This window comes from Phasianus colchicus, chromosome 1 (assembly GCF_987193195.1).
Source record: "Phasianus colchicus chromosome 1, bPhaCol1.hap1.1, whole genome shotgun sequence".
Taxonomy (NCBI): Eukaryota; Metazoa; Chordata; class Aves; order Galliformes; family Phasianidae; genus Phasianus; species Phasianus colchicus.
In genome coordinates, this window is record NC_143436.1 from 61,380,233 (window position 1) to 61,403,481 (window position 23,249).

Genomic DNA, 23,249 nt, shown 5'->3' on the forward strand with positions numbered 1-23,249 from the left:
ATTTCTGCTGTTCTAACAAATAACTCTTCTAAAGAAATAGTAAAGAAAGTAGATTGAAAATCTCTGTTCATTCTTTAATGATAAGGATAATGGTAAGTAAACTTTCTCATTCTTCCAGATGTATATATTTTAGCAATGGAAATGTTCTATATTTTGTGTGTATTATCCAGAATGCTTTAGGAATCTCTGCTACTTCATCACTCAAAATTTGATTGTTGCATCTCTTCCTTGCTTAAGATGCTTTTTTTGTTCTCCATTTATGACCTCACTCAAATTACTAGTAGCACAAACTGTTTTTTTCCTGTCATACTTGCAGTCATGTTTTGCTGCTCATTCAGTTAGAATTAAATTTCTCTGTTTTATGCTGGACTTAGCATTACAAGGCAACCTTTCCTCATAGTCCTTTATATATTATTTTATGCTGTGTCCCTGCCCCGAGCCATGTTTCCTTCCAGTACTAAACTTCTGCTTTCCTTGGAAGGTATAAAAAAAAAATTGAAAAATGAGTCTTTGTGTGCCCAGCCAGATGCTATGCAAAGAGGTATAGATTGATTTATGTAAGAACTTGAGAAAATTTCAAGGGTGGATACATGCCCAACAGATTATTTCTTTTATTACGGCTATGATATATTACCAAAACGTCTAACTGTATTGCTGTCTCTCTTAATCCTTTTCAGGATTCAAAAATTTCTTCCATGGAGCGTGGCCTCCGGGATTTGGAAGAGGAGATTCAGATGTTGAAGTCAAATGGAGCTCTGAGCACAGAGGAGCGTGAAGAAGAAATGAAGCAAATGGAGGTGTACCGTAGTCATTCCAAATTCATGAAAAATAAGGTATTGAGAAAGAGTGACAGTAGTAAGACAAAATGAGCCATAGCGAACAAATGAAATAAATCTTCATACTCACTTAAGGAAAGTACTTAGGATCTTCGTTCCCATTCTAGCTCTTTTAAATAGAGTTTCTTTGTATATTGCTCTGGAGCCATTAAAATAACTTAAAAATATTAAAAAGAATTTAAAATTCAGATTTGAATATAGTGGTTCGGTAGAGTCTGTGGACCGAATTCTACTTTTACTGCCACATTTGTAACTTTCTTTTATTCCAGAAGTGTTTTGTGTTCATCTATAGAACGTTGATAATCCATTATAGTTATAGGTTTTATCTGCTATCCTTTAAAATGTAGCCTACTGAAAAAAGTATGATTCTTTTTGTCACCCCTTGAATATATTATGCTTTATTACACAAAGGCTAAGAGGAACATCAGCTGTCAGTAGAATTGCTTTCCATTACACTCCCCTTCTGCTAGTGGAGTCAGAGTGTGAGTATATTCTACAACATTGATTATGCCAACATTAATTTATACAGTTGGGGTTATTTGTGTCTTAGGACAAATATAGCAGTGAGATACGTTGGTCATCAGGCATAAAAACAAAAGCAGACTTACTGTATTGTCAGTGTACAGGTGAAATTGTACAACAGACAGATATCAGGTACTTCTTTGTTTCTCTCAAAGAAGTGTTTCTTAGTGAAGCCTAACATTTTCCAATGGACATCTAGGCTACCTTGTACAGTAGATGTAGGTATGTTCTCAGTAGTTCTGCTTTTCTTAGTTACCTTGTGCATACTTTGTAAAAGCAGTGCACAAACCTCTGAAACAAGAAGTTGAAAATTTCTCCATGTCACGAATAATTCCAACTTATTGCATTTGTCCTGCTTGAAGTTACTTGTCTCAAAAAAGAATGCTAGAGGAAGTTTCTTGAAAAAGTATTATTTGACCTAAAATAGAAACATGTATGAAGTATGCGTTTCTTTAAAAATAGCCACATCTGTTCTTTTATACTTCACTCTTTTATCCCACTGCATTGCCTCTATGAACTGAAAGATAGCTAGTTCCAAATTGGGAAAACGGAGAGACAATTTTCTTCTTTCTATCTCTTTTCCCTTTCTTTCTTTTTTTCCTTCCTTCCTTATTCCCTTGTTAGCAGTACTCATATTTCTTCTTTTCGTCTCCGTTTGCTTTTCTATATCTACTCAGCTGTATATCTACTCTCAGCTACTCTGATATTTTCTGGGTCTCTTCTGTTTGCCTGAACATCTTGTTGTCCACCTCTGTTTTGTAAATGTACAAAATCTGTGTTTTTCTTTCTTTTTTCTTTTCAATATTGTATTGTATAGGCAACTGTGAGTGTACATTGGCAGTTAACTTTTTTTTTCTCCTATATTGCAAAATCTCCCTTTACCTGTCCTAATTTCCTCATGAATTCTAGTTTGAAAACTGTTGGGTGAAGTGCCCAATACTTGACATATATAAACACAAGCGTAACTATGCATTTTTGTTTCATAACCAAATGTTTGTCTGGCAGCCTATATGAAATCACAGAGACATACAACATTTCAGAAGATTTAATGTAGAATGGAAGAGAAAATGAGTGACCAGTGTTGATCCTTCTATTCACTTCTTTGTCACTTTCAGTTACTCGGTTGCAAGAGGCTAAGCAAAAGATGATTATTGATAAATATTAAAAAGCATAACAATGTCGTGACAGGTAGAGCAACTGAAGGAAGAGCTAAGTGCCAAAGAGGTTCAAGGGGAGGACCTGAAAAAAAGAGTGGCTGGTCTCCAGGCCGAGGTCTCTGCCGTAAGATTTATCTTTTGTGTGCAGTGGCCATGCACTGGGGCTTTCTAGCTCTCTTGCTTTCGGGATAACTTTTCTTCTCTTACCTTCTTTACAACTTTGTATAACCATAGGACTAACAGCCTGCTCGGCCCTGTAGCTGCCTTTGGTTCACATGGTTCTGGTGTCCACAACATCACTCTTCAATTGAATATTTCTATTTGTTTTCTTATTTGCTTTTTAATGGTATGATTCATTCTTAGCAGTAAGATATTCTCCTCTTTGTTGCAGATTTTCAAAAGTATTCAGCACCCATTGTGGTGCCAGACTTTCAAAGGGACTTACTTTCCCCAGTAGGATAAAAATAACTTGATAACATCTCAAAATCATGTGCTGAACCTTCTTAACATTCTTTCACAAGAAAATGAAATTCGGAAGCTGAACATTTCTTAAAAACTGATTGTTTCATTTTAGAAGCATGAATTTTCCTTTGCACTAATTTTACTGTCAAAATAGTGCATTTGCTGAATGATCATATTATCACAAGGAGAAGAGAAATGTGAGCTCTTAATGCTGCCTTAACTTCCTTTGCACCTTGATTGGTTTCCACTGCATTCTTCCTAGAGAGCTTTAGCACACTGGCAGTGTGAATTTACTTCTCTGAAATAGATTTCTAAAAAGAACTATCTGGACGTGCTATTTGGGAATTTTAATGTAAAGGAATGTGGTTTGGTTCAGATTAGGAAATTTCATCTAAACACTAGTATGCAGGGTAAACATTTCTTCTAAGATGGCCCACCCTGCAGAGAAATTATTCTTTTAAAGAAGGAGCAAACTGGCTTAAGAGAGATATAATTAGTGCTACCTCGTAATTGAAAAAGTTTGTGTCATCTAAAGTTTTTAAGGAGATTTTTCTGATCAAATTAAAAAAAAAAAAAAATCCATCACTAGCAGTAAACAGTTTACATCATCCCAGTCATTCTGCTGAACCTAGGAGTACTGCACCACTGGTTGTATTTGTCAGTACCTGATCACAAAAATAGCCCTGCTACATCAATACTTTTGTATCTTGTTTAAATAAATGAAATGGTGAATTCGTTCTATGGGCATATTTGCTTTTAGTAAAAAGTATGAAAAAAACATCCTATTGTGTCTGAATTAAGTGAAAGATAAGCTACCTAACAGTTCTCTAAACTAATTCTCCTTATTCCTTCTACCTCTTTCCTGCTTCCATATTCCATTGCACGACGGAACACACTATAGTTCGTAATGAAATCTTTTCGTGCTCTTTTATTACTCTTTGGTAAAGAATGTAACTCATTACTGATACAGTGTTGTCAAGATAAAAGTGCATTTACCCAAGATTTCTAATTATTTTGATTTAATTTACAGCTTATTTATAGTTTATGTCAGTTTAATTTTGTTTGTGACATATTCCCCAAAATTGAAGATGACTTGGACAGTTTTTTTTGTTTATGACATTTAAAGCACTGAACATTAACACTTTTGGGATTAGTGTGGTGTGTTTTTTTAGTATCACAAAGATGTTGAAGTTATAAAACGGAAAAATTCTAGTTTTTGGAGAGATATCCATCTTTGTTATGTAATATATAAGCGAAACCTCTAGATATCTCCATCAAAAAAAGTATCTTTTCTTGATACTACAGGGTAGGAGTATGTTCCTGTTACAGTTTTCCTTCATGAAGTTAAAAACTTTTCCCTGCTAAATAACTGATTTTGGTCAGTATTCTGAAAAGTGACTGGCAATGATTTTGTTAAAAAAAGCCATTCTTAACTGTTAATGTTCTCATTCCCCCCTTTTTCCCTGTACCTTCTGCTTATGGCACAAATTTTTCCTGGCCTTCCGTTCAAGGTAACTGAAGACTTTAAAATTCTGAGACAAGTTGAGTGTATCATACTGTTTGTTGGTACTTACGTGAATTTATCTTTACTTTTGTAGCAAAGATAAAAAATTGACAATTTTTTCCTTTCTGTATCTTTTTTTTCTTTTTTTTTCCAGATTGGTCAGGTGAAGCAGGAGCTGTCACGCAAAGACACAGAGTTGCTAGCCTTGCAGACAAAGCTGGAGACCCTCACAAATCAGTTCTCTGACAGCAAGCAGCATATTGAAGTTCTGAAAGAGTCTCTTACAGCTAAAGAGCAAAGAGCTGCCATTCTGCAGACAGAGGTAAAATGGGCAATTGTGCACTTACTGGCTTTCCATAGAGCAAGAGATAAAAAGTATTATTCTTTTTCTTTCTGTTTCAATTATACAATCCCATAATGATTTCTATTGCTTGTTCTGAGCACATTGTTTCTTTGCTTAATTGCTTGGTTTCTCTTAGCCAAGAATTGAGGGTAAAGAAACGTGTGTAAGTACACACGTGTTCCTATGGATAAATGCACATTTGTACAATATAATCCAGTGAACTGGAAGTTGCAGTGCCTGAGTTGGGGGAATTTATTTTCAATGACTTTGTAGTTAGAAAAGACAGAGGAAATAAAAAAAAGAAAGTAATGCAGCTTGCTGTGGCTTTACTACTACTGTCAACATGCACAGGAATTCTTGAGTGTAAGCCTGCACTGACACCTGAAATGGGGGCTTTTCTTGCTTCCTTGCATATCCCAAGATAAAGGAAAAATGTTTCCAACTGTTATAACTGCTGTTATAATAAATGGTTATTAAATTTGTGTATTATGTAAGACACAACAATATTTTTGAATATCAAATGGATGATAAGTATAGCATATGCATTTATTGCTATTGGACATTCTTGAAGAACAAGTTTGGCATGTTGTGTGAAGACAGTATTTCTGTCATCTGCCATGGAAAACTGTAGTGTTAGGAGACGCCCAAAAGATGGCAGTCATGCTTCAAAAAATATCTGAATTGTTAAAGCTAAACCAGCAAAAAGCCAAGCTATAAAATAAGCATACAGAAAGTTTGTGGCTAACGCTGGTAGAAAGATTGTATGTTACAAGAGTGTGAGAGAATTTATTTGCACCTTTTACCCTTGTTCAGCTTTTCTTCAGCCATGTTCAGTGACTCTGAGGGTGTACGTGGCCTTAGCCACCTGCAGAAATCAAATTACACAGCAAATACCCTTTGATGTAAAAATGCCTTTCTGATTATTTTCTGAGTTGTGATCTGATTATTCTGATTGATGTAAAGAATGAAATGATATTTCCTTTAATGCAATAGGGGTGTAGACAACAGTTGAAAGTGACTAACACAACAGTGAAAGACTAAGTGAAGCAAGTCTTACAGAGAGAGACTATATTTAGCTATTAAACTTAAATGAGATAGGGAGCAAAGGGAGAGAAGATCCACAGGATTATGTGCAGATAAGAAGCAAAGGCAGCAATATTACAGTTTAAGTACAAGCTGAAAATGAAAACTGTGTTTAAGCTTGGTTATATTAACAGACAATTTGAGATAGGCAAACAATTTGGGATGACTGAATGTGGGAGTAGATATTAGGTTAAAAAGTAATTAAAAATAAAAAATGTAGCTTTTCATTCATTATATTGATTGAAAGTAATATAAAAATATTAAATCACTGAGTATTATGAGAAACTTACAAAGCTAGAAACACATTGCGTAATTTAAACAAAATATTTAAAAACAAAAAGACATTGTTATATAACCTTGGGAGCTACTCTTGATAGTTATTCAAGACATTTTGATTTTACTATAGCTGAAGGCCACAATAGGTGTTTCTTTTTAATGTAGAAATCATCTTATGCTATTCTATGACTTATAATATTAACTAATCGTTGAAAATATTTGCTGATTTCTTCCAAGTGAGATTGTCATTTGCAAAAGCAAATCATCTCATTGTATTTCTGAAACATGACATGGCTCTCTTAATAATAAAATGTGCCTGAAAGGAGAGACAGCGAGGTTTTCTACTTTTTGCTGTTAGGTTATTCATATTGTTTCCTTCCAGATATTATAACTGAAACACAACATCTGCACTAACAGAGAAAGATAATTTTCTGTCTGTCTTCCTGTCTTTGTCTTTCAGTAAGTAGTTGCTATGGAGTTAAAACATTAACAAAACTGTTTCAGCATGATGCTTCTCTGATAGATTTAAATGGATTATAGAGCTGTGAATGGTGTATTTTCTCTGGAAAAGTCGTTCAAATACAGTCTAGTGCATTTTCCATAGTGAAATGTAGCAATCTGGTATGGATTAAACACATACAAAGTATCTTTGATTCATCAGGGTATTCCATTATATCAGTGTTAAGTTGAATATTTAGAATTATCTATTTATCTTTCTGAGAATTTTTATATAATTCCAACAAGATATTTACAGTTTTTGAAAGATAATCACATCTTTTTCATACTCGCTGATATTCTTGACAGAAAACTCAACAATTAAATCATCTTACCTTTCTTCTGTCTTCACAAGTGACCCTCTCAAGCATGAGTTGGAAAGATATTCATAAACTGCATCATTAAGATGCTTGTTGCATCCTGTGAGATAGCCCTTTCTTAAAGCAATGTTTCTCTTTCTATAGAATATTTTTTTTGCTGGAAATAGATAGGAGCGTAAGATATTGCTTGGTCTCACTGTATTCTTGACAACACTGGCTGGTGTTAAAATATCTCCATAGCTTCTCTCTAGATACCTGGAGAATGTTGTGAGGAAGAAAAGAGGTGCATTTTCTGCCATATATTGGCAGAAATCTTCATAAGGGAGTGGTATTTTACAGTCATTTAAAAATAATCATTTTGACAGAAAAGTGCACGGCTTCATGAGCCTTCCTGTTTTTTCTTTAATAAAGCTGCTGGTAGGCATGGCAATGCCTACCTAGGTGCAGTATATCAAAAATGGATCTGATAACTGCCATTACCAGAACTACAAAGAATGGTGTCTAATCTGTGGCATGTTTATCTTTAGGGCTATTGGGTGGAGAGGATATTGTGGTTAACTTTTCAGTTTGTGAGGGAAGCTTTAAAAATAGTTCTAAATGTGTACAATCCTTTTGTAAATGAAACAATCCAAAAATATTTATTTTGTCATTTTTTCATGTAAAGTTTGTATCATACCTTAGTCAGCTCTTCAGCTTGATTCAGTGCTGTCTGGTACGTGTATTCAATGAGTGGCTAGACTAATCAGTGAGAATTTTCTGTTTCATATACTGCTCAACATGATACTGTAATTGGTCTATTCCATTTGGCAAATTCAGATTTATGTTCTTTTAAAAAAAACAAAAACATTAAGTTATCAGTTATTGTTTACTTTGAATGTCTTATTAGAATATAGAATGCTTTATAGGCCTTTCTTTCCTGGGGCTTTTACTGGCACTTAGGAACTATAGTAGGCTCCCAAACCAAGGAGGAGCATATAAATGGGAACTGGGTGTCTCTAACAAGATCTCTTTTGGCACCTGCAAACATTCTTAGTTCACAAAACTTAGTTTGCCATGTTAAAGTATTTAATACCACGTTCTAGAGATTGTGGAAGAAGAGATAAACTGTTTTCTGACGTAAGCAGGCCCTGAAGGTTGTTGCATCTGTCCTCCACTGAGCTTACAAGCCTAGCAAGAAGCAAACAGCCTCTGCACAAAGCCTCAGCTTTGCAAGGTTCTTGTGTAATTGAAACTGTCCAGAAAACTAGCAGCTGTACATTCGTAAAGAATTTGCTCTCAGCTCTTCCACAGGCCTGACTGAATACTGTGGTCATTTGTATAGCAAGGTGAAAAGTCAACTTTAACATCATTCATAAGAAAGATCAATGTAAAAAATGCAGTATGATGTCCTGGGAACAGCTGCTGTATTCAGAATCAGTCAGTAAACATTGCTCTCAACTATTGACCATGCTATTAGGGAAACAACTCAATTTGTGTTTCTAATTTGTTGTAGTCATAGGATGTCACAGAAATTATTCTTTTTAACACGTGGTTTCAGGTGTATGATACTTCACATGGCGATATTTACAGTGACATAAATGTAGTGTTTCACCCCACACACTAAACACAATGTTCCATCATCTCCTGTGCATTTCTTAATTATTTCTGTATTCACTTCAACATCTGTCTTAAAAATAGCTGGCCTTTGTTAGAAGTCATAGCAAGCTCTTAACAAATTTCTCAGTTGATATTCTGTCCTTTTTGCTGGCAATAGTGTAGAGATAGCAACAGAGAATAAATGCTTTGCATTTTGCCACTAGAGAGAAACCAGGCTCTGGATAAAAGGTATGGAAAATTGTACCTTCTGATCTGACTGAATGGAGCATGGCGTTATTCGTGGATCTAAACAAATGGTTATGCCATGGTTTGTGCAGGTGACTCAAGAAATTAGACAAGAATCAATCAATCTTGGGAATAAAGTATTGTTTTTCCTAGACATTACTGACAATTTCATAAACCCTACTGCAAATTATTAGCATAATAATAATAGCCTGATTGCTACAGTACACTAGAGATGCTGGTTAAAATGAGAAAAAACACATGTGGAACCTAAGCCCTGTTGTCTCAAGTTTGTCAGTGAATTCTGAAACTCACTGTGGACTTTTTGAAGATTTTAATGATGTCCCTAAGCTATAAACTAACGTTCTTGAAGTTAAGATTTTAATCTAATTACAGATTCCAAGAAAGATATTTTTTAAAGGACTTAAGAATAAATGTAGTTTAAATATTATATTATTTCTTACGCTAATTGTGATAATTGGAGTTATTGATGTTCTTTTCTTCTTGGAAATTCAGAATTCCTTATGCTGTGTGTATGGCTATGTAGTTTAGGAACAGCTATGGAGTATAATTTACTGCTACTGGTAAATTCTGTGAAGGCAGATCAGTCATTCATAACACAATTTTTCATACATGTTTGTTACAGTGAAGAAACTGAAAAATCTTATGTAAAATATGGTACCTGGATGAGAAGAGCTACCTGTTGTACCTAGGAAGGCTATTGTGTTGAAAATGGCAACCGATGTGCTTATATTATTAAAGCTTCGTGGGAAATTGGGTGGTATGTGCAGGCAAAGTTAGCAATCGTGTTGTTAAGTGAAGGACTAGCAGTTGCCTGAGCTGTGCTGTGAGACTTAGTTGCCGTGCATAAAGGCATGGCACACTATTACTGTGAAAGCAGTTGGGTTAACCCCAGGTTAAGACAACGCTATCCAGGACACAGAAGTCAGGAGAAGGGGTGTCAGCACCTCAGTAGCTGTTTGCCCAGTTGTTTCCAAGTGCAAAGCAAATCTTAAGCTGACTTTGTTGAAGTTGGCATCACCTGACTCCAGCAGCCCTCAATTCTTGTCACTGTGGGAGGATGCCATACATAAACCGAGTTGACATGAATAAACAAGTGCAGTGTTCTGCCAGGAATAGTGTTAAGGTAATGACTGTGTGTCCTGCCAGCCTTTGAAAATATTCCTGAAAGTGTTTTCTGTGGTTTCCTAGGCAGGGACCTCACACAAATAAAACCAGGAATGCAATTTGCTCCAAACCATAAGCTAATATAGGGTTTAAAGAGAATAATCAATCAGAAAATGGAAAGCTTTTGTGGATAAATTTCTGTTTGCGGATGTTCTGTGTTCTCTTAATACTGCAGGCATCTGGAATATCTTGAATATTTTGTAACACAAATGTTGAGGATTTGCCTTTGAGAGAGATTTTCAGTTTCCCTTCAAGTATGAATGAAAATGGTTATTAGCTTGAATATTAGGAACGTGCAGAGGACATACCTAATCAGCCTCTGTGTTAGTTTAAAGAAAAGAAAGCCAGGTCTACCTGCTAAACTTCTTGCTACAAACACTGTCAATTCTATATATCATATTCGGGTAGTGCTTGTTTCTCTAATATCACTACAGAATGTACTCCACACACTATTTGCTAGGTGAGAGGTTAGGAATGTGTTTTTAATAATGCATGTATAAGTGGGAAAGCTCCAGACATCGAGGTGGCAGCAGGACTGCGGTGCTGCTCACAAGAACAGGGCAGGCCTTTTGCCCTCCAGCAGGAACTTGTTGCTCTGTGTAAAAGGAATCAGACAAAACAACATTGGCTTTTGTGGGTATACCATGCTGTAAATGAAGAGCCTTAGAGGCAGGTTTTCCATTAGTAAATTGAAATAAAGTGGAATCAAAAAAGCACATTAAAACTAAATGTTGCTCGAAACGCCATAAGCAAAGTGTCTACCTGAACCGTTTCTCTGCCGGAGTTGTCCATGTTGTCTTTTCAGTTCATGCCTCTGCTATGTACAAGGACCAAAAAATCCAGTGATTACCCTGTTTACTTTGTGTGACTGATGTCCTGTAATGGCTTCAGCTAACAGGAACCAAATCTGGTACTATCAAATAAGATTAGCAGCAAGGCCGGCAGGTTTGAGCTCTGTGTGAATGTCGAGTGGATAGGGGTCAGTGGGTTTCTTTTGGTCTCTCGAGCAGGTTGCTGGTGTTGGATTTCATGTTCCACAATGGTCTTTGAGATTAGTCTGTGCTCTGTGGTGACCTTTATCTTCTCATCAAATTTATATTCAGTTAGCTCTAAGTTCTTCCATTTCTTTTGTGTTGCGGTCTGTATGTTTCATTTGTGCAAGATAAGTGTAGAAGGAAAAAGAAAAGTTTCCCAATGTACAGTTTTGAAGTTTGAGGATACCACAGAATTATCAGTCTTTCAAAGGCTGTTGAGACTATAGGAGCTCCATTTCTTTGTCCAAATAGCACCCACAATATCCTGTTGTATGTCATTTGTTCCATCTTTAACACAAAGCTGCATCCTACAGAAAAGAAGGCACCTTACATTTAAACTAATTTGTTGCTATTTAAGTAAAAATATTCTTAGCCTTTGTAAAGCAATCTGCTTTCCATGTTTTGATCTGAAGCGGCCGCTTTCGTTGTGTCCAGGCTGAGCTAAGGCACTCAATAAATCTAGAATATAAAGTGACTATTTGGTACTAATTTTACAAATTTAAATCTCTTAACATTAGTAATGTTTCAAATAAAAGAGTCAGTTTTCCTACATATATGAGAACCTCTGCTGGTATTGTGCTGGCTTCTACTCTGAAGGGAAAAGTACCAAACTTGTACTGCATAAGACTGAACTATGTCAGAAGTTCTGGATATAATCTGGGGGGAAAAAAAAAAAACAACAACTGATTATTTTCATCATCTGGTCTCCTACTACATGTAACAACTGTTTGATTGCAAACTGAAATATGCTGAAGTCTCAAATTGATGTTAGTTCTCAGAATCTCTTTGTAATTTGACAGTACATGCTTCCTTGTGGGAGTGCAGTCTATCTTTTTAAAAGTTCTCTCCTTCAGTGCTAAACAAACCCTGTTTCTGCATGTCTGAATCTAGGTGGATGCATTACGCTTACGTCTGGAGGAGAAAGAGACCATGCTAAATAAGAAGACAAAGCAGATTCAGGAGATTGCAGAGGAGAAAGGCACTCAAGCAGGAGAGATCCATGATCTCAAGGATATGTTAGAGGTGAAGGAACGCAAAGTTAACGTTCTTCAGAAGAAGGTAAGATTGTAGAGCTCCAAGTCAGATCCTTATCTTTGACACGTCCTGATTCCTAAGCCTATCAAGAATTTACTTTTTCTGTGTTCATAAGTCGGTCTACTCATGTCATGGGAAGATTGTAAATGATAAATATCTGCTTAAAATTTTGAAGAAAAAAGTAGAAAAAAATTCAAAGTGAATATTGTTGCCTTGCAGTGTTCCAGATGCTGCTTTTGGTTCCATTTCACTATTAACATTGACTGCAGTAATTGTATAAGGACGCGTCTTAAGGAAAATCAATCCTTTCACACCAGACACTTTAAAGCCATGCTGATTTGAAGCATTGGGCGGTGGGTGATCCTGATATCAGTATGTAAAAAATTTAATGGGGATTTGTAGCAATAGAACCAAATGGAATTGTTCCTCTGTAACTTTCTGAGAAAAGTTAAGAATTCAGTAGATATAACTTTAAGTAGGAATGCTGCTTTATCAACCTTAAATTTTCTCAGAAACTACTGGAAAAGGATAATCAGATTTCAGACCTACCTACCTATCTTTCTGGATAAGAACCATAGATCTTGTCAGTGAAATCAGGGAGGTCTGAATAAGAAAATGCAGACTCTGTCAGAAATTGGAGAGATTTTCCAAAGGATGTTAAACCCCAACGCAGTGAATGATATTTGCAAGTCACACACAGTATTTCCCAAACAACTGTTTTGTTTTTTTTTTTTAATTTATGAAATATTTTTTTCTGTGTTCTAACTGAAACTGCTCTTGGATCCTGTGTTCTGTATATTATGCTGTGAATGTGCTTTTTTTTTTCCCTACACCCTTTAGCAATTCTGTGAAATTATTGTCATTTTAATAGTTCAGAATATTAATTAATTTTGTGTGCCTGGCCAGTGCCTTTTCCTCTAGTACATACCTATAAATCATGATGGTTTAGGTCATGTTCCGTTCCATTACAGCAAACTTCACGTGGGAATGAAATGCAGTTCAGTCATAAACCAGTCATTAATAATTCTAGATCAGTCTTATTCCCTCTCTGAACAGTGTCAATTTTTGGCTTTTTTTCTTTTTAGGAACACTTACAGACTTCTAATTTTTGTACTGTGCTTTTGCTTTGTTTTCAAAATTGGTCATGCACGCTCCAAAGATTGATTGAGATCCCAGCTGAATACTTAACCAAAATGTAGGCAATCTGACCTTTATGTAAATGTTAAATGTCAGTGAGGTTGTTTTATTCCATTGACTCTTACATTGTTTTTTTCATGTTTTCTTATTTGCTCTACTTAACTCTTTAGAGTGATCTTTCAGTTGTTCATTTAGTAGTGCCGAAGGTTCTGGTTTTGCTGCTTTTTTTCTGATACTTGTTTTACTTCCTGAAGTCACTGTAATCCATATTAAGAAAGTTTTCATCTTTTCATGTGCCTAGCCTATTTTTTGAGATTTGTTCCTTGCTGCTTTCAAGTAAAGTTATCCGGTCTCCCTGGATAAGAAAGTAGGGGCCCAGACCTTTAGACATAAAGATTTTGAACTCATGTTCTCATACAGAAGACTACATTGCTGTAATAAAAAGTGATTTAAGTTGTTTTATAAAGTATGTTTATAAGCTTCTTAAACAAAGAAACATAGCCTGCCTGTAGAAAAACATTTTTCTTACTGCTAGCTAGGATCGCACAAACATTGTAGTTTGCTATTGCCATCAGTTTGTTGGAACCATTTCCTTTAACGTGAATAATTGAATTGCAAGGTTTTAAATCCAAAGATATTGTTTTCAGTTCCTCTAGCTGGCAAACCTGGAATGTTTTTATGGAGAATTCAGCTGACAATCCATACATCACTTCCATGCATGATAGCCTTTTTATTCATCTCTCTGATTGTAAGCTGTCATTTTCAGAAAGATTATATTTTAATCTGTATATTCTAATTAAAGATCTGCATGAATCTGATACTGTTAAAAATATCTTCAGAAGTCGTAGGTAGCAACATTTTTTACTGCCTTATTTATCTAATATTAATGCTTGTTTTAAGTTTGCCAACATGATTTAAGTGGTACATAGGCATTGTAATTGAATACAGTGAACAACTTGGAAAGCTGTGGTGCAAAAAAAAAAAATCTTATGTAGTATTAAGAAATATTTTTCTGTGGATTTTTGGAAATTTCATCATCGGCATAAAAGTGCTGCTGGCAGTTGTGATGATGTACAGGTGTTAATAAGCTGAAAGAATTTAACTCAGTTAAGTATTTGATTAGTAGATACTACTGAACTGCAATTTACCAAGTATTCTTCCCCCAACATATGCTCAGATATGAGATATTTTTGAAGTGTGGACTCTCATGAACTGGATTTGGAACACTAAAATATTTTTATTCTAGGTAATAAAATAATAAATATGTTAGGAAGAAAAATATATATTAAAAAATCATTAAAGTGCTTAACATCAATTTATGAAAAGTTGTTTACTGTTAAAATTTAGATAGGTCATCTCTACTAGTAATAAAGTCGAATGATATATGGCTATACTCAGCATTTGGACTTCAGTTCTTGATTTTTATATTTTTTGTGAATGGTTTAGAATAGGTGTAATCACTTATTCTAATGACACAAGCAAGAAATTGTTTGGTATGGTGCTAAAATTGTATTATACTAACTGCCCCTGATTTCTGCAGAAAGCAAAATTTAGACACACCTTTTACTACTGGGTCTCTGTTTGGATTCCTTGGTGCTGGCCATGGCATAATTTCTTTTATGAACTGTTATGTTAATGCTGTATTGGTGAGCGAAGAGCTATAAAATGTACTTCTTGATTATTCTGAAATCCAAATGAAGAAGTTAAGAAATCAGAAGATGCTGATGAGCGACAAAGATCTGAAAAACTAACATAACAATTGACATCGTTGCTGATCTCCAGTAGGCACTAAAATACATATTCCAGGTTGCTAAGGAAACGACCTGCTTCACATTTTAAATTCTGGAATCTTTCCTGTTCTAAGCTTCTACAGTGAAACTGCTTGGTAGCACCTTACCTAAAACAATAGATATAGAGTAAATGCTAGAAGTTTAGAGACTACAGAAATTGTCTTTATGTGTGAAAATTTTATGGAAAAACTTGTTTGTTTGTTTTTTTTTTTATTAATTGACAATACCATAAAATGTTAGAACTCTAGATAAGGGGAGAATGTTAGCAAGTAAAATAAAGAGCATACTGGGCAAGTCTGAATCGTGAACCTCGAAAAGATTAAATGGTGCTTCATTATTCTCTGTGTTACATCTATCTATCTGTGCTGGTAGATGGAGAGGAATAGGGAAAAAAAAACAAAAAAAAAGGAAAAAAAAAAAAGCCACCACAATCAGCGCTCTGTAATCAGTGCTTTTTAGAGAAATATCATTTAGAAGAAAAGGTAGGTATGAAAAAAAAGCAGGAAAAAAGAAAAGCAAGAAAAAAGCAGTGAATCATTCACCTCTTGCTTGGTGGAGTCATGTTTTGTCTTTGGGGGTGGGGTTAACACACCCGTCATTGTACAGCGGAGCTGTAGGCAAATAAAATAGAAGTTTTCCTCTCAGTACATAGAGATGTTATTCAGCAGCTCCCTCCACACAATGTGATAATTGACTTGTGATAAAGTAGAGAAGGAGCACAGATTATTTTCTTTTTGTGGCTGTGCTGATGTTGCTTGTTTAGCCAGTATTCAGGAAGACTCCAGATGCAATCTTTCTACTCTTTTGAATAAGAAACATTGTCTTTCTGCAGAGGAAAACAAATGCCCTCTACTTTTCAAAAAGCTTAGAAATCAAAATAAATATTTATGTTTAATGATAAGAAGTATTGTATAGCAGGAGAGAGGAACTGGAAATTGTATGTGTAACTTAGATGTTTAGAATCAATAGTGATCATAGGAGTCATAATTTTGGATGATACAAAACTTGGAGCAGCGGCTGACACAACAGAAGGCTGTGCTACCATTCATCAAGACCTGGACAGAGTAGAGAGGTAGGCAGAGAGGAACCTGATGAGGTTCAACAAGGGCAAGTATAGAGTCTTGCACCTGGGGAGGAATAACTGTATGCTTCAGTACAGCCCTTAATAAGGGCTGAGCTGCAGCAAAGGACCTGGTGGCCAGCATGTTGGCCATGAACTAGCAGTGTGCCCTTGTGACCTTGAAGGCAATTGGTATCCTGGGGTGCATTAAAATAGTATGGTCAGCAGGTGGAGGGAGATCCTCCCTCCTACTCTACCCTAATAAGGCTGCATTTAGAATACCGCGTCCAGTTCAGGGCAAAAAAAGACAGGGATCTCTTAGAGTCCAGCAAAGGGTGACAAAGATGACTCAGAGCCTAAGTACTTCTCCTAGAGGAAAGGCTGAGAGATCTGGGACTCTTCATTCTGGAGAAGACTTGAGAGGAGATCTCATCACTGTTTATAAACATCCAAAGTGTAGGAGTCAAGTCGATGGGGTGGGCTCTTTTTGGTGACGAGAAACAATAGATCAAGGGGCACTGGGCAGAAATCGGAACACAGGAAGTTCCATGCTAAAGCAGGGAAGAACTTCTTTACTACCAGGACTGACGGAACACTAGAACAGGCTGCCCAGAGAGGTGGTGGAGTTTCCTTCTCTGGAGATGGATTCAAGACCTCCCTGTGTGACCTGCTTTAGGGAACCTGCTTGATGATCTCTAGAGGTCCCTTCCAATCCTTATAATTCTGCGATTCTGTGAGTCCTTTTCTTCATAGTATCTTCAGCTCTTTGTTAATTTAGGCTTAAAGGTGAATGATTGCCAAACATATCTTAGACTTTATTACGGCAACTTCAGATTCAGCTTCAGCAAGATTTTCCCACTCAGAAAAGGCTTTAGCTCATGAGATTTGATGTTTTTTGATCATTCTAAGCCATACGGCAACATTTGTCCTAATAGATCCAAAAGCTTAGCTTCTAACAGTCTTTTCAATGGCAAATATCCTTAGTTTACAGGTGCTGGTGGAGGTGACAGTATACTCCTGAGGCACTTGCACAAGGAATATACTTTTGATCTTTATACTCAATCTAGGTTAGTCATGGCAGATGCCATGCTGTAGCTTGAGGTACACTCCAGCATTCTTCTTTATGATTTCCAGTGAGCAGATGTTTTACAGATAAGTTGAATGATATGGACCCAGTGCTCCTTGTATGGCCTTACCAGTGCTAAGTGGAGGCAAGTGTCATCTTCCTTGACCTGTCAGCAGTACTCTTCCTTTGTGCCTTTTCTTGTTATTTCTTGCTGTGAGGAATTTTCGTTAGAAAAGTGTTAACGATAACGTGGTTTAGTTGTAATGTAAGGATTGCCTTGGTATATTGTCCAGACTTATAAAAAATTTCTTCCTCTTTCCAGACTTATAAAAACTTAGCACACTCTGGCACTCTGGCCATGTTGTATCTCATTCTGTGGATGTTAGTAGCTTTGTCAATGGAACACTTCTCTTGTAAGACAGGTCTTTTTTAACCAACGTGGTGGCACAGGGCTCATTGGCTGACTAAGTTCCTGTCTCAGTGTTTCCACAGATGTATTTTGAATCCTTCCTGCTGTGCCTCTGACATTCTTCACTGTGTCCCGGAGATAGCAGACTGTATTCTGCACAATGTATCTGTTCTTCTTAGAATCCCTGAGGTGTCTGGTTTTCCCTTCCACTTAGGAGATTAATTTTGTGTTTGGGATACTTGTGCATCCACTCTTTGAGTCACTAACATCTAGTTCCTTGTTTTATCACTGTGCAGATCATGATTTTATCGTGCAGGAAAGTGGGAGAAAGTTGGAGCCTAGTCAGTTTCCTTTTCGAATGTGATCTCTGTAGTCTCAGTGGAGATCTTTCTGAGTAAAATTTCTAGGCTCTATACATTAGTAGTGTTTAGTAATATTAAATTAATTTTCAGTCTGATTTTTTTTTTTTCCCACATCAATTACAGTGAAACATTCTCTAATTCTACAACATGCCAGAAATAGTGTATTTGGATATCAAACAATTATTCCTGAACACCTAAGCTTCCAGTAGATTTTTTTGAAGATTTAAAGGGCAATAATTAATGGTTCTCTCCTCATTTAGTTAGATTACACTACTATCTGTTCTTTTTATGATTCATCGTGAAATTATTTGGAAATACACTGTCCTTTAAGTCTAAAAAGCTCTTATTGCTAGTCACCTATAATTTAAGATATGTAGAGAATCCCAAATATATACTGCATGGATTTTGAAAATAACTCCAAAAATAAGTTATATTTTAAAAGTAAATCTCAAGGTGCATAAAACTCACTTTTATTAAACTTCAGTGCAGTGAAATCTGTAAGAGAATTTACTTGTATGCTTCTAATGTGCACTCTGAAGATTTGATTAGTAAATTGTATGGAGTATGAGACCTAGTGGAGAAAACAAAATTTAAATTTGAATGATTGATATTAGTGCCTATTTTATGTTATTACAATATGATATGGTTACCAATGCAGTAACTGTGTTAGGAGAACCTACTGGGTTCAAAATAAATGTTATGCCTGGATATTTTATATATTGAAATTTATATTTGGAGCATATGTTCTTTTATTTTTATATAACCCCTTCTTTTTCATATGCACCTTCTTTTGTAAAATAAGAACATCTGGATCGTATGTAGCATATGTACCTGTAGTCCCAGAAGGATAATATTCTATTCAAAAATCAAGTGTTCTGATGTGTAGGAAAGACAGCAAGCTAGTTCTTGACATGTAGTAACGTACAGAACCTTCTCTTATCTTATACTGTTGCCTCTAGTAACTTGAGAACTTGATTTTTAACTTATTTTTTAATGAATATCCACATCCATTCATTTTAGATAAGTAATTTAAATCTGGAAAAGGAGACAGGACTGTTCGGCTAATGATTTCAGTTCTGCAGTTCAGCTGATGTAGCATGGTAATATAGGGTTATTCAACTGATACGTGTTGCTGTAATAGTGTTACATAAGATGGATAGCACCAGCAAAGTTGTGAGAAAACTCCATGGAGTTTCTGGTATTATCTGTGCTCCAATGTTCCAAAGAAACTGAAACTCTGAACCACAATTCAGCAAATCTGTCGTATATGGTAGGAATCTTTTTTTTTTCTAGTATACCTCAAAGAGGAACAGTCTTTTTTTTTTTTTTTTTTTTTTTGTTATGTCCTTCTTGTGCCTTGAGATAACCTCTTGATTGGCAAGACAGAGCATTACTCATAGGTAGTGGGACTGACAAATTCTGTTTGGTGAAGGGATCTGGGAAAAGAGCCAATTTTGGGGCCTCTTGATTTCATTATAAATTAAACATGTAGTTTTTCTGGCAAGATAAAGCTAATAAGCTTTATTGGTGTGTTCACTGTCATGCTAGACAAATACAAACTTCCCTATGATTGAAGAGGCAGGAAAAGCAAGGGCGTATGCTTTTTTTGAGGTTACTTACATCAGTCTTCCTCACTTAGCTTTTCATTGCTCTCTAGGTTGCAAGACTTTCAGAGTTTCCAACATTTTAGTCGCCACTAAATGTCTGTCCAGGCTTATTCTGCTCCTCAGGGGATTGTCTGAGCTGTGTCTGGTACAGACATTACTGATAGACCTAGCGAGCTTAGTGATCTACATTAGGACAAGGAATGAATCATTTCTCAGTATAAATCAATATTTTCCTGTTTTCAAGAGTGGGTTTTGAATCCAGTAGGATAGGAAATGTTCTAAGATGGAGTTCTGCTCAATATTTGTGCAGTCATTAGGAGTGTTTTAAGGCAGAAGTATATAAATAGCATTCAAACCTGTGATTTCACTTGCACAAAGGATAAGGAAACTTAATTCCAGTATGGAGTATTGTCACCAAGGGCAACTAAGATTGCCTTGTCCTAAAACAGGACAAGTTTGATAATTAAAATGCTCTTTAGCATTATGAAGGGCTTGCGTACCTTCAGGCAAAGATGAGTGAAGGATAGTTTTGAACACGGGACCACTCTTCCATTCTTAATGTGCAGTAGAGTTCGAAGTGATGGTTTACCTAAAGCAATTGGTGGTATAAAATGGGAAAGAATATGATCAAATCATGGTACTAATTTAAAATACTGGATTCTTAGGCTCTTAGGCTTTGGAGCACAGATCATGAAAGAATTTTATCAGTGAGTTTGATATTTTTGTCAGCTATTGCTGGACTTGTTCTGAAGTAATTCTGTAAAAGAAATAATAGCTAAATACTCACGAATATAGATCTACACTCTTGTGCTTAGCATTTAGAGTAATACCTTACTCCTCCCTTCCTATCATCACTCATTCTCCGTGAAAGGAGATTGAAACAGTAAATAACAGTTGTTTGGCATGTTTTACACCAGGATTAAAAAAATCTCTTATTTCTGGAGCATTCCCCTCTGATTTACCTTACATTATTTCTTTAATCTTTTTATTAAATCACTGTTTTGGACAATGTAATAGAGTGTCTAAATCTAAATTTCATTTACAGTCTTTGTTCAAGTTGCACAGCTGTCTTGCTTAAGTGATCCTAAATGATAATGTAAATGATAATGAAATTTAGTTTACTGTGAGTGGTAAATCCCATGTTCCTGTCCTGTCCGTTGGCCTGCCTCAGTGTTTGATCTTCTTTGGTCCCTTATTTCCATTCTTTGCTATTGCAGTGCTGGGACAAGTTAAACCTTTCCATTATTCATGTCTTTTCTCATCAGCCATTTTTTCTGTTTGTAGCACAGTACTGCTAAACGTTTGTCACTAGTTATGGTACCCTTGCTCTGTATACAACCAAAATAAGAATCTAAAGCAAGTCAGGAAAATAGCTTAAGTAATCCTGAGTGAGAGACATTAAACTGCCATAGAATTAAAAGTATTTGGCAGTAATAATCAATGTAATACTGTACTTGGGGTTTAGCCAAGTTAAGAAGTTTGATTCATAATTTAGTAAGTTTTTCACTTGACATGTTTTAAACATTATGTAGTCTTGTAAAGCTTGACCTACTCCAAAAGGAATGTCACAATTCCTTAGTTTTACCCTGCTTCCGAGAAAATAGCAGATCTAAGCTAACATTTACTGGTTCCAAATTTTCCTTGCTTTATCAGTCCTTTGTAAGGAAAAGACAAAGACTTCCACAGTGAAGTTTTGGTTTTACTTATTTTGAACATTTGAGTACTGTCAATATAAAAGTATGCTTAATTTTGGTTTATTTGTTTTTTTTTCCTGTAGTGAATTTTCCTAAATCAAACCTATATCAGCAAAGCTTTTTTTAGAATTTGGTGCAGAAGGGAGAAAATGCCTCTAAAAGAATTGGTTGTGGGGTTTGTTGATTTGTTTAGGCTTTTGTTGTTGTTGTTCTTTTCAATACATTTGTGGTTCTTAGGAGGAAAACTTCAGAAAGCAGTCACAAAGATTGCTTCATAATGTCAGGACATTGCTGAAAGAAGAATGGGCATGATGCTATTCTGTACAATTAGTCCAAGATTTCAATTAAATGGATGTTATACATAATTTGATTGTGAAATAAGTTAGATGATTTTGATTATAAGTTTTTGATATAAGTGACATTTTAGTGCATATTACATAAATGGGTAAGATTTAGAAACATAGAATCATAGAATGAACTGGGTTGAAAAGGATCACAATGATCATCGAGTTTCAACCCCCCTGCTATGTGCAGGGTTGCCAACCACTAGACCAAGTTAGAGTTTCACTGAAGAAGAGTCTGAATGAATTTCTTTTTGCCATTTATGATAGCAGCGATCTATTTTGTACTTGGGTAAACGAAAGTGTTGCTCTGGAGTTGGAACCAACTTGTTCCAGACCACCAAATTGTCTTAATAAGCAAGCCAGTTGGAAAACTTGATGTTGTTGGACAATGAGTTAGCTGATAAACATATAGAGCTAACTGTAGCTCTTAGCTGATAAACACTGGCAAAAATGAAGGATCATGCAGAAAAACTTCAAGATAAACCAGAGGTAGAGATGCTTTTTTATGGATTATGTAATTAACCATATGTAATTAACCAATTGGCTCAGATTTTTTTGAAACAAATCCCTTACAGCCTTTAGACTTACATTGCTTTTATTTGCATTTTACATTAAATATGGTCTGTTCATATTAAAACCCATATGCTTTGACACACAACCAGTATCTGTGGTTTAGAAAAAGCACCTCCTCCTGCACCCGTCACTTCAAAAACCTCTCTTGTATTGGCCAGTGTCCATGATATGATTATTACAGTATGAAGACTCTTCTTTTCTCTGGATTGATCTATTGGTAATATTAAACCTCCTCAGAATGAAGTAATTAATTACTTAACTAAATTTAACTGTTTTAAAAATGTTTGAGGGTGTAACTCACTGCTGATGTATATTTTTTTCTAGGAAAATGCTTTGGAAATCTCCCAAAAATGTGAATTTGGGATCATTTACCAATTCAAGAATCAGTCTGTGGGTTCTCTTTTTAATCTTTTTCTTGAAAATACAAACTATGCAAGATTTTCCTTAGAAGCTAGTAAGGAAAATGCCTTTCAACATCAGTTTTTAGAAATAGAAAATTTCAGTGATAGAATTGCTTTAGCAGGTTTGAAGGAAATTCAAGCTGTTTACTAGTAAGACAGAGAGACTGCAAACATGATAGCAATCTTCTGAGAATATAATTTGAAACATCTGGTTTAAATGCTGTCTAATGGTGAGAATGCAACAGTACAGGAAAAAAAATACTACTCAGAAGGTACTGTAATTGTAATTCGGCTTATGGCACCAATTCTTGTCAGTTCTCTTTTATAGTTTGTCAGCAAACCAGCACTACCAGAGAAAGATTAAAAATGCAAAGGAAGGGAGAACAGCAGAAAACAAAGGGATGGAAGTGTCCTTAGAAATTATTTCTGTGTAAACTTAGCTGAATATTTTCTTGTTCATCCAGATCTACTTGCAGAGCACCTTTTTGTGGAAAAAAAACACTGAAAAGAGAATAGTCTGTTGAATCATTGTCAATAGTTTGTGGCTTCTTCACCACATGTACAAAATAATGAACCATCTATACAAATTATTATGTCAAGCTTTGTTGTAGCGACACTTATTTCTCCAGAGTTTGTTTTGTTTTTTCAGTCTTCCTGCACAAATATGAATGCAAAGTTAGGTCAAGAATAACCCATTGATTCTGTTAGGTGTCTTGCAATTCTTCCCTTTTTT

At 35.6% G+C, this 23,249-nt stretch overlaps 1 protein-coding gene across 9 annotated transcripts in view; it reads left to right on the forward strand.

Moving 5' to 3' along the window:
* Nucleotides 1-23,249, forward strand: part of ERC1 (ELKS/RAB6-interacting/CAST family member 1) — a 291,931-nt gene that overhangs the window by 82,831 nt on the left and 185,851 nt on the right. For 7 of the 9 annotated variants that reach the window (XM_090145169.1, XM_090145142.1, XM_090145126.1 and 4 more), the window contains exons 5-8: nt 678-833; nt 2,547-2,630; nt 4,636-4,803; nt 11,930-12,097. In XM_090145169.1, the coding sequence (XP_090001295.1) occupies nt 678-833; nt 2,547-2,630; nt 4,636-4,803; nt 11,930-12,097 (576 nt within the window). The remainder of the gene's footprint in view (nt 1-677; nt 834-2,546; nt 2,631-4,635; nt 4,804-11,929; nt 12,098-23,249) is intronic. The other 2 variants (XM_090145146.1, XM_090145136.1) reach the window with 1 other exon arrangement.